General features: G+C 38.4%; 1 protein-coding gene across 3 annotated transcripts in view; it reads right to left on the minus strand.

Moving 5' to 3' along the window:
* Positions 1 to 452: 452 nt before the first annotated feature.
* The window catches only part of LOC131797597 (A disintegrin and metalloproteinase with thrombospondin motifs 6), a 29,524-nt gene continuing 17,765 nt past the window's right edge, over positions 453 to 12,211 (minus strand). For all 3 annotated transcript variants that reach the window (XM_066167878.1, XM_066167877.1, XM_066167876.1), the window contains 18 exons: positions 12,038 to 12,130; positions 11,207 to 11,343; positions 10,364 to 10,424; positions 9,669 to 9,768; positions 9,149 to 9,267; positions 8,502 to 8,625; positions 8,043 to 8,132; positions 6,595 to 6,758; positions 6,233 to 6,374; positions 5,777 to 5,897; positions 5,101 to 5,308; positions 4,189 to 4,345; positions 3,975 to 4,094; positions 3,268 to 3,390; positions 2,503 to 2,622; positions 1,966 to 2,250; positions 1,311 to 1,610; positions 453 to 711 (listed from right to left, as the gene is read on the minus strand). In XM_066167878.1, coding sequence (XP_066023975.1) covers positions 707 to 711; positions 1,311 to 1,610; positions 1,966 to 2,250; positions 2,503 to 2,622; positions 3,268 to 3,390; positions 3,975 to 4,094; positions 4,189 to 4,345; positions 5,101 to 5,308; positions 5,777 to 5,897; positions 6,233 to 6,374; positions 6,595 to 6,758; positions 8,043 to 8,132; positions 8,502 to 8,625; positions 9,149 to 9,267; positions 9,669 to 9,768; positions 10,364 to 10,424; positions 11,207 to 11,343; positions 12,038 to 12,130 — 2,469 coding nt within the window. In that variant the 3' untranslated portion in view covers positions 453 to 706. The remainder of the gene's footprint in view (positions 712 to 1,310; positions 1,611 to 1,965; positions 2,251 to 2,502; positions 2,623 to 3,267; positions 3,391 to 3,974; positions 4,095 to 4,188; positions 4,346 to 5,100; positions 5,309 to 5,776; positions 5,898 to 6,232; positions 6,375 to 6,594; positions 6,759 to 8,042; positions 8,133 to 8,501; positions 8,626 to 9,148; positions 9,268 to 9,668; positions 9,769 to 10,363; positions 10,425 to 11,206; positions 11,344 to 12,037; positions 12,131 to 12,211) is intronic.

The following is a 12,211-nucleotide window of genomic DNA, read 5'->3' on the forward strand; positions in this document are numbered from 1 at the left end:
CTTTGAGGTACGATTTAAGCTGCTTTCCATTTGTAATTAACTGCGCACCATCAATCATTCGAAGGAAAAGCGAAGTAAAAAAATTGTGCTTTTTTCTGCAGTTTTAACTCTTGTCAGGTGGTTTAACTTATGAAACGCGCGGGTATTTTGGGATTTGCGTTACTAATTAAGTTACCAATAAAGATCAGTAAATGAAAATACCACGTTGACAAATGTGCCCACTCTGACATTCTAAATCAAACAAACTAGATTCTTGACATGATTAAAATTTCAACTGCCCGACTGTCTTTTGAAAACTCCATAAACTATTAGGAGCACCCTTAGTAGCATTAAACTTGGGATAGACGTTGTGCCCTATTTATTTTGACGAGGCCCGTGTTGAGGAAGACTTGAGAAGGAAGACGCGCAGGAGGATTTAATAAAAATTTCATTTGTTAAAAAACACTACTGTGTAGGTTGAAAATTTATTTTATTGCGTATTTTCATTAGCAGTTTGTTTGATTACAAATCATTCAATTTAATATTTTCTTCCCTTTCTGTCTTAAAATTACGTGAAAATTACTCAAACAGATACCAAAATTTAAGTAGGCACACTATTTTGCAGAATTATTGTTAAATAAAAGGTTATAAGAGAAATTTCTCCGTCGAACGGTTCGTTGAAGCTACCAGAGACATCAAGTCTGTCCACTTATCAAATTAGCGCCAGCTATTCTACAAAAGAAAAGACACATTCTATATCAGTTATTCACACCAACAGTAATGCGGACCGCAATAAGCGAGTTTGGACTCACTCCCGCAATACATAGACCCGGTTATGTATAGAACGCTGGATAACGTAAATTTCAAACTAACTTAGTCTGAAGCATTTCTTTGACAATCAATGGTTATAATATCAAAACTGTATAAAGCGGTCAGTCACGGTGGAAGGCGTTCCGAAATTTTTGGTAATATATAAAACATATATATATAATATATAACAAATATATAATTGACCACTCATTGTATAAAACCTGGCTCAATACTATTAACATCGATTTCGGGAGAGAAACATAGATTAAATTTTACTAGAAAAACTATTTTTAGTTTAATTCGAGTAGTTCCGCTTTAAGTCACTGCTAAATGCAGGTGGATGACAATACAAACAAGCCATTGGGACTCACTCAAAGGTGACCGCGACCCCTTAATTGAGATGAGAATTACAGTGATTAAAGGGAAAAAAAATTTGGGACTTTGACAACCGATCACTTAATACAGGTGACCGCTTAATACGATGCCGCCTTACACAGGTTCGACTGAAATGCAATTCTTACCATTCAACTGATACACCATGTTCGCTCCTTTCAACCCTATTCCTCCCTTGCATTTTTGAGAAGGACCAAGGTCATCGTAGGTGTCCTTAGCATTCACATCAGACCAACATTCTGCCGTGTTCTGCACAGCAAAATATGCGTAACCCTTGGCCTTTGCTACGCGGGCGCACTGATCAACAGTCACTCCGTTCTGTTTGTTCTTTTGATTGCGGAAGTTGATGTATCTAATTCGCAAAGGTTTTGGTCTCTTCTTAGCCGAGGCAACGTAGCAACCGAGAGACTTGTAAGATGGAACTGACTCTAGATGCCAAAGAAAAAGTGTATTGACGAGGAAAGTGTGTGAAAATTATATAACTATTATCGTATATTAAAGTTCACATGGTAACCAGGTGGACAATCAGACATGGTTTGATGCTACCTGGTTTACAAATTAAAAGAATGTAACCGAAGAAGTCACAATTCATAGACCCAACGTCTCGTCACTCCTGTGTTTTCTAATGAACATTGAAAAAGCTAAAAAAAGAGGAATGGCAATAAAAAATTGTTTACACAACACGACTTACACACTCCATATAACGGCAAGTTGACTTCAAAATATTGCAAGAACAAATTAAAAGGTGGCACACGAGACGCAGCCACAAGTGAATTTACTTACCAAACGTAAAAACGACAGAAGAGGCTTTTGAGCCAATGCCTTTAGCGCATTTCTTGTTAGGAGCAGCACCTTTTGTAAAATAGCTTTCACCAGCTTTTGGACCAGAGAAGCAAATTCCGTTCAGTCCGACAGAAAAGTACTTATAACCTTTCTCTTGGGCTAGCTCTGCACATTTCATAATCGTGGGTTGAGTATCTTTGAGATTCACTTCTTTTCTCAGGTCTACCAGTGTGGGTATCACATTTGCTTTGTGATTAAAACATCCGATGCGATAAAACGCTGAAACTGTAACAAATTAAATTAAAATTAAATTGTGTTCAAAAAATAATGGTGAGAATTCATTAGGCTCGAACCTGGAACTAACAAATTGTGAGTGTTTCATTAATTATTCGAAATCTCCACATTAACACTTCCCTTAAAGTAGCATTTGTGGAATTAATTATACCACAAATGGTTTTGGTCAAATTACACTTTCATAAAAAGAGCTTTGAAAATTAAAGAGCACTTCAAATGCTTCAAAAGTCCATGCAATGTTACCTTGACAACGCTGACCCGTAAGGCCTTGAGGGCACGTACAAGTATATTCGTCTGAGAGACCTTTATCGTCACAAGTGGCTCCGTTTAAACAAGGATTGCTCATGCAAGCTGTTATTTTAGCTGAAGTGAAAGGTGGATATATCAATATAAACAGTAATACTTGAAAGAGAAACAGACGCTTTTGAAAGAGCAAATAATTCGACTGAACTTCGAGATATCTTCAGATAAGGCTCCTAGAACGATTATGTATCTGATTTTTCAAGTAATGTGAACAATGTTAAAACAGTATGCTTAAATTTTGGTATTTGTTTGAGTAATTTTCACGTAATTTTAATTTGATATTGAATAAACATCGATAGAAAAGGGAGAGAATATTAAATTGAATGATTTGTTATCAAGGAATATGAATGAATGGAAGTAGAATGTTAATGGGAGAGATAAAGACCGGAATATTTCAACTGCTCAATCTTAGCTGGACGAAACACCTTATTTATACAGTGGTAGAGTACTACAAATTTTATTCGCAATCGATGCATCTTCGTAATACCACTTCGCAAAACTATATTTACACAGTAAAGCGCGTGTAGAAAGATCCAACAATCACTACCTATAAGGGTTAAAATTGCTTTGTGTGATTTTTATGAACTTCTGGCAACAATTAATGTCAATTAATGTAATGGAAAAATGTAGGAGCACATTTTTAAACCGCCAAATGCAGGCTACTTTATTTATTTTCACATGAAAGCGAAAATACAATGAACTTACTTTCGCAGTTCCTTCCTGTAAAGAGAGGGGGACACTTGCAGGTGTGATTGTAATGATGAATGATCCCCGCTGAGCACTCACCACCATTTAAACACGGTTTCTTGTCGCATGGGTTTAATTTTACTATTGATAAATAAAAAAAAAGACATAATAAAGGAAAAATTTAATGGTTTAGTAATTTGAGATGGAAATTCGTAAATCGGAAGCTCTAGGATCAAAACTATGGGGCTCGGGTAGGATTGCTGACTGATGCAGCTCGACGACATCACGTGCCTCTTTATACCTACTTTAAGTGTATTCATGGGCGCCATCGGTACTGTGAAGGAGCTCTGTCAGAACAATGAGGACAAGTTCTTTGATGATTTGGTTTCCCACAACATTTCCAGTGATAGAAAGATGTTTTTCGTCTTGTCTGTATGCAAGATGCGTGTCATATGAACTTCGTAATAGGCCTCGCTCACCGTAGAGTCTCTGTGGCTCAGTTGTAGAGCATCGGATCGCGGAATACGAAGGTTTGAGGTTCGATTCCTTATGTTGACTCAGAATTTTCTTCTTTGGCCCACGCTCATGACAAGACGAAAAACATCTTTTTTATATTTCTTTACCGAGCCCAAAACTTACCATCTACTCATCGTTCTAGTTATTTCATACTTTAAAAGCCTGGATAAACTCCAACAGCGCAGGCCACTTGGCTCATGCACACTTACTTTCGCACTCGACGCCAGTAAATCCCTTGTCACAAACGCACTTGTAACCTGATGGATCCGGTTGACAGCTTCCTCCATTCGAGCAGTTATGTCCAATGGGAGGGCAGGTGGGTGGTCTCGCTGAGCCAAGAAATATAAGCGGACATTATTTTGATACCTCTGAAATAATTTTCTTTTCTTCTTCTAGATACGAGAACAAAATAAAGTAACTTACATCCACAAGGTTTATTCTCGTTACATTTCATTTCAGAAAGAGGTTTGTTCATATATCGGCAAAACTCTGGATCAATGATGGTTAAGTTTCCGGATTCGTCGATTCTTGAGCATGAAACCTCACGACGGATCATTCCAACTGCACACTTTGTGGGGCACTGCAGTTCGGGAAACATGAAAAATCAAACTTTTACTCTATGGGCTAGCTTGATAAAAAGTGCCTCCATCAATACGATCATCATTTTGCCGGGAAAATACGTTATAATTTTGTACTACTAATAAGGCCTTGTAAGCTATGCCATGGGAATCACCAATTCTGATTTCAATCTTGCCCTTTTTGCTTGAGAAACTGGAAACAATTTAGATAGTTCTCTTACGCTAAAAGATTGAATATTCAGGGTGATGCTAGCGTGAGGCTTCTCAAAAGCGAAAGGGAAATACCAAATAGTGGTCCTCAGTCGGATTCTGGGATTTTAGATTCGTAGATACTAGCTTGATATTCCTGGGACACTCACTAAAGCTCATTCGTCTGAAATACATCGAACCAGCTATGACATGTTTGCAAAGAACTGCCTGCTCACTTTAAACAGTATTAAAAAAAACAGCATGAGGGCCTTCCTTTTCCACATAGAATTTAAATATTTCAAATTCAGGGTCCTCAAGCTTTTCTAGGGTATGGAGGACCTTCTCAATATCAAAAAGCTCCTCATATAAATATATTCAAATTTCCTTGATGATGTTACCGAGGTTGAAATCCGAGTGGTTACCTCTTTCCTTTCTTCCCCTATACTCGTAACATGTGAAGGGTATCTTTTTTTTTATTCGTCGACCGAGTGCAAAAGTTACAATCTTTATTTTCATAGAGGTTTATGTTGTCTGATTAGGGTTTAACTTAATATACAATTCAACTAACCGCAGACCAGGGCCCAACATTCCATGCAGCCGGACAAGGGTATCTATTGCAGGCCAGCAGAGCTGGTCCAACGTTAACGGGTTTCGGTTCTGAGCATAAATCAGTTTCTCTGAAGTCGTCCAAGGCTACTTCGTGCAGGCATTTTAGTTGACGTTGTTGATGTCCGTTTCCACATGTTTTCGAACAAGAGGTCCATTCTTGAGTCCATCTGAAACATTGAAATAAAGTTACCGTTAATGTCTTTGGAAACACGGTCTCCACGACACTTATGAAGCGCTTTCATATTTGCATTTTTTCCCCACGCCTCTTTTTCCCGTTGCGATTACTTTATTTTGGTTTAACGACACCACAATGTAATCCGTTATAAATAGATAAACTTTTAGGTTCTGTAGGGCGTTTGCTGCTGGTAAGAACAGGTTGGCTTTGGCAATACATTTATAAAAAGTATTCCCTAATTGAGTAGAACTGCACGTGAAAAAGTTCGAGAAAGATCTGCTTGTTAAAACTTACGAGTAAGGTCGGTCAAACCCGACCACTGCTACGATGCAATGAGTTGTCTAACTCCAGCAATCTTGGACTCAAGAGGTCGGTCACGAAAACCGACGATGATGCTAAAACTTGTCGCCTGCGTAAAACGCTTCCCTAAGGAAATGAGACTTAAATCGGTACAACTCACTTTGCTGCACAAGGCTGCGTGTTGCAGTCTTCGACTGCTGGCATTTCTCCAGGGCAAGCAGAGTTACTGGCAGGACTTTCGTCATCTATCCTAATACAACGAACATCACGTGTTCTTGTACCTGTAAGAAAGAAGAATCTATAAAACCTGGAGCTCTTCCCTCTCATTCGAAGATTTTTTTTTTTGTAATGAGAAGTGGGGACGTTTCAAAAGAAATCTTGGTGCTGCTTCAGTTGGGGGTATAACAGGATGATTTGGTTTTTAAATAATGTAACTTAGCCACCATAAAGAGTTTTTAAAGCTAACGTTTTGGGGGAATAGAAAAATTGCAGGCTCTGTGTGATTTATTGAAAAAAAATTTAGTTTTGGACCATAGAATGTCTGGAATAGAATTTCACCTCTAGATATTAATTTACATTTAGATTGGCGGCTATTAAAATACGTTTTACGCCTCACCGACAGCGCAAGTCCTTGAACAAGTAGACCATTCCCCAACCACCCATTTATAGCCGAGTGAAGAGATTGAGGACGAGCCTTCAATGAGGTATTGATACATCACGCCAGGGTTGTCTCCAGTTTTTGGTGATCTCTTTATGTACTTTAAAAAGGGAAAAAATAACTTTCGTTAACAAATAATTTTTGGTTTAATTAGATCACGATCAATCACTGAAAGAAAGATAGATGAAACACAGTTACGTTGGACGATGACATAATTGATTCAGAATGTCAAAATGGGCGATTGCTAACTATAATTGATTTTCTGAATTTTATTTGTTCCTCTTCAAAAGCAATCATGCGGCGGCCTTTTCCTTATTTACCATTACTCTCAGCGAAGCGTTCGTAGGGCCAACTATAGTAACTACGTCTCTTGCTGCCGGCCTATTTCTATGGGTATACTTTATCACTGTGCCAGCGGCAGGTTTTTCTTGATTTCCGCCCAGATGTCCCCCAACTATGAATTTGCCTTGAGCGTCAATTACACCTACAAAGAAAAGGAAATAAATAAAGTAACCAAAATTGCACATTTTGCAATGCAACTGAAGCAATTCTCCATCAAGTGTCAAAGTTACTCTGGCCTTGCTTCACTACAATACCCTACCCAATCAATCCAATATACAACCAAAACTAATCACGACGTATTCACTTTTGTTTTCCCGCGTTTCAGGCAGATTGCTCGTTCCTTTTTGACACACTACTTACCAAAGATCAAAGAGCAGAATTTCTTTCTTCTTTTTAAGAAAATACTCCATTTTTAAATTCAGATTAGCGTGATTTATCTTGCAATTTTTAATCAATTTCAATTTTTTTTTCACGATTGTAATTTTTATCACCAGGGCTCCTACAGAGAATAGCCATGTTGCTGAATGGGCTACGCTGGCTCCTTAAAAGTAGTTTAGCGCCGGTGATCTTTTATCGACAACGAGATTTGCCTTCACGAGGCGCAGCCGAGTGAGTCCGCAACAAATTTTGACCACTGTGGTGACGAATATCGATAAGAGTACAGACCGCGCTGAATCAATGTCGATTTGTTTTTATCATAATATCGATGTCAAATACACGATTGTTTGAACGATGTTTGAGAGCTGAAAAAAGCATTGCGTGACACGTTGACGCCAGAAGCATTGTGTGTACTGTTATGGACAACGGTAAATTGGCAGTTGGCCAATCAGATTGCAACATTACTGCCAGTTGTGGTGAAAATAAAGTTAACCTAACCTTTCTTTGTGATCTCAATGGTTTCTTGTCACAATTTCTTTGTTTTTAAATTGCAACTAGTGATTACTTTGGTTTGGTTTACGACAATCAATCAAAAGTAACTCTAATTATATGATAAGCTGAATTCGACACGCATTTTGATGGGTTCTCACTGAATCTCTCGGAGGACAGACGCATAGATGACGTCACCACTAATAACTGAATAGACCATTTCACAGTTGTCTACTTAGTTTCCAAGCCTTTGATTTGGAACGAGTCTGAGGATGACCTTGTTGTGATAGAGACCAGTATCTAGTTGGCGTAACAACAAAGCAATTTACATTTGAAATACAGCAAGGTTTATATCATAACAAGGTTAAACTTAGCCTCACTCCTGTTCCAAGGCTTGGCAACCACTCACAACTGTAAAGTGTACTATTTCTGCTACTTTATCCTATAAAAGAGCCGAAGCTATCCTTGGTTGCTCTTAGCACTCAATTGAAATTTCTCCATGTTTTATATCTGATTTTTCATTAGAGTCCCCTTGTTTCGGAGAAATATCTGTACTGACCTAAATAATTTAAAGTGTTGGCAACCATCACGAAACCAGCATTTCTAGTTCCAACTGGAAGTTCTGCTACCTCTATCGCATTCTCGGGGCCTGTTTAAATTAGAAATTAAAAAGAAATTTAATTGAAATTAAACGTATAAAACTACCGTTCTACCACAAATGGCAAATGATATTAACTTTTTCTGAAGCAACAGCCTCAGTTTAAAAAGGAGGAAATTAAACGTATAAAACTACCGTTCTACCACAAATGGCAAATGATATTAACTTTTTCTGAAGCAAAAGCCTCATTTTAAAAAGGAGGAAGAGGAAGTAAATTTGTCAGAAAGACAAAGAGAACAATTAACATAGCAAGTACTGATAACTTTAGAGCAGAAGAACCATACAGAACTATAGTAAATATAGGGGGGAAACCGACCGCCCAGGCAAATAAATAGCGACTGGTCCCTTAGCCCTTAATACCTGCTTCAGCTGGAGAGTCTTTGAAGGTTGCTTTGATCTTACTGCAGGTATCTCCGTCTCCTCCGCAAACACCGCAACGGTCGATTGCTGTTTTTCCATCTAACTCGTTATCACAACCAACCGACTTATACATAAAGTAATGAAATAGATAAAATTAACTCAGTTTTGAATACGTCGAATTTAAGAGGTGATAGAACTTGCTTTAAATTATGAAAGCGTGAAGAACGAAAACATCAAGTGAAGAGTCGTTGCGACAAGTCGCAGGTATGAGTCGCAACAACATAATTTTTCATATGAGGTGAACAATTCTCGAGAATTATTTTTTCCTGGGACAGATTGAATTGGTTTGAGTTTGTGCAGTGATGTATAACATTGATAAATCAGTTGCCATGATATGTCATGGAAGCAATAGAAACGAAACGGTTTGCCGTAGACTTTGCCAAGTCGAAATATATAGGATTGGTCACAAAATCTCTGCGGCTTTTAATTTACTTTTATTGGCTCTCCGATGGAAAAAACTTACTACCAAGCCTAATGGAAATAATTCATACTCCTTCAAGGCGAAATTAAATCGGATATATATTTTTATATTTCACAGATAGGTATATGCACAAGATAAACACGTAAGCTACGATAGCAAAACTTACTCTACATTTTCCTTGAACACAGACGCTGCGGTCCTTTCTATTGTTGGTACATCTGATACCGTCTTTGAAGGTTCCTATTCTCCTTACCAGATTTCCTTCTCTACAGTATATGCGACATGCTAAAATAAATAGGTTTGAAGTTTGTGAGCTCGTTTAGTCTACCTTAACGTGTTTCTTCAACGATGTGAATACAATATTTCACTCAAAACATTTGGACGCGATTATCTTGCTGTACAGTAGAAATTGGGGCGGGATCAAGACAACAATAACAACTTTGCTGCAAAGACAATGCAAAAAAAATTTTAACTGATAAGCAATGGGCAACGGACAATGGAACTACTAGCATGACCTCGAACAATTCCGAACGGGAGCTACCAGAAACTCGGTAGAAATACCAGCACTATCCTGACCGGGAACTAGACCGGGATCTCGGATCTCGGATCTCGGATCTCGGATCTCGGTTCTCGAAATTTTAGTAATTTCTTCACTTTGTCGTCGATCAAATGATATGGTCTGTTACCGTCTCTTGCGAGGTTGTAAAGGAAGTAATTGGGGTTCCTTCCTTTGCACACTTGCTGACCATATACATTCCTGAAGTTTTGTTCCTCACTTGGGCAATCCTGGAAACCAAAAGCATCACCAGAAAATTACGATTCAATCGACAAGGTATCATAGATGTGAGGGGAACCTCAGATAAGCCTATTTGAAGATAAGAAGATCATAGCAAGACAATGGGTTGATGAAGGGAAAATGGATATAGACGTGTCTAGCATATACTAAAATAGGGGATAGCGTTGAAGGCGCGCTCTGATTGGCTATTCAAAATCCGAATATCCTTTGTTATTCACTTCCGAGCAACCTGCGCGGGATTAGCGCCTGCGCTTTATTATCTAAATATTTAAGTTTATGCTGAAACAACTATTCACCTCTGTGTCGGTAGCTAGCGGTAGATATTTACCTCGCCGCAAATGGTTAAATATACAGCAAAACCGTCGTAAAATCACTGTATTTTTCGTTTGTATAATAAATGTCATTCAACAATATCCATCTGACTCTTTTGAATAAAAGCCAAGCTTGGAGTAATGTCTCAATTTATTGTTGAAAGTAGTCCATGATTGTAATAGTTTTATTTCGCCTCACTGTGCGACGGATATTTTTAAAAAACTGAAAAAAAATTACAATGAAAAGCCTTGTCGATGCATGCGTAGTACTAACCTGCGGATTACAAAGCCTGTATTCTTTCCTGACGCCTTTACAATTTTTTCCATAACGAGGCCTAAGGATATTAAAAATGGTAAGCTCCATGAAAGAAGAAGTATTGTTGTAATTGTAAGGAGGCGCTGTAACCAAATGGTTAATTAGCGCTCTGAACTGCGGATCAAAATGTCTGGCTTCTGGGTTATTGTGCCGTATTCTTGGACGGGACACATTCGACAGTGCCTTTATACTCGCAGGAGTATAAATAGGTACCAGAGAATGCTGGGAAATGGGCGGGGGGGGGGGGTAACCTTAAATACACCGCATCCCATTCGGGGGAAGCAACAACATTCAAGCTTCTGGTCGCTTCATGCTTCGGAGACTGGGACCAGCTCCCTCCCCGTTACGTAGGCCTCTAAGCTCGTGAGTTATATTAATCGCTAGGTATTTTAGAAGAAAAAATAATAGGAAAAATACAAACATGGCAAACACATACGACAAAATACTTAGGCAAGCAAAGGTTTTAAGAGGGGTTTGAACTGTTTCTTCAACCCTTTCTCGTTCTAACTCCCATGAGCGACCAAGACAGAACTTCCCCTAACAATATCGATACAATATCAAGTGGAAAAGTGATGAGAACAAATGCTGAATAAAAAAAAAATATCAATTAGGGAATCATTAGTTGATCCAATACCAAATTCTCTGACCTAAGATCGGCATTTACGATTTGAGCCTAAGATTGCTGCTGACTAAGGTTGAAATATCAAAAATTTCTACAAGACACGTGTTTAAGATCCTACCGGGGAAAAAAAAACCTTTCCCTGTTCAGAGAAGAGGATAACAAGAAAAGTAAGGACTTACTTAGCATTTACGCAATGCCTCTCTCTGTACTGGACACCTCCGTCACAATCTCGGGTACACTGAGAGTAAGGGCCCCATTCAGACCAGGTGATATTTTCTACCATGCCTGAATGTTCACATCTTCCCTTAATGCACCACTTAAAAATAAGTAAATAAGTAAAATAAGTAAATGAACAAGCGTATTAACCGCAAGTCTTCGAATCAGTGAAGTAGTGAGCCATCGAGTCAGCGAATTAGTGGGTCAATTTTTTTTAAACGAATTAGACGAGTCAACAGGTCACCTGGTTAAATAACAAACAATTGATCAGCTAACTAGTCAATGAGTCAGTGAGTTAGCAAGTCATTCAATTAGCGAGTTAAGGAATTAATAAGTAAACGGTTCGGTGAGTTGTTAAGTCAACGCCTTCAGTAGCCAACGTGAAAGAGTCAGCGAGTCAGCGAGTCAGCGAGTCAGCGAGTCAGCGAGTCAGCGGGTCAAAGATTCAAATAGTAAATGAGCCAGTAAGTAATCGAATTAGTGGGTTAGCGAGTCGGCAAATTAAGGAGTTAACTAGTAATCAAATGAACGAGTTATATTATTGAACCAGTGAGTTGGCGAGTCATTTAGATAGTCACTTAGTAAGCGAATCAACAAGTAACCGACTGAATAATAAGTCATCAATTCAGAGAGTTATTTAATCTGTAACGTGCTGTTTCATCGTCAGCGAGTCACACATTGGTGATAATTGAATTCAACAACTGAAGTAGGAAAAGAAATTAGACAGATGAATTTCAGATTATGCAAATATAGGCGCCCCTTTTCACAGATAGCCGATGATGTCGCATGCTTACCTTTTGGAATCCGCATTCCGTTCCATCTGCAACAATCGTATTTCTACCCAACAACGTGCCTTCCTTGATACAAGATAAGTAAACACAATTGGACTAAAAAGAGGAGAAATAAAAACGAGATGAGAAAAAAGAACATCATTATTAAAAAAGACAATAACAATAACATTTCAGCAC

This window comes from Pocillopora verrucosa, chromosome 6, assembly GCF_036669915.1.
Source record: "Pocillopora verrucosa isolate sample1 chromosome 6, ASM3666991v2, whole genome shotgun sequence".
NCBI lineage: Eukaryota > Metazoa > Cnidaria > Anthozoa > Scleractinia > Pocilloporidae > Pocillopora > Pocillopora verrucosa.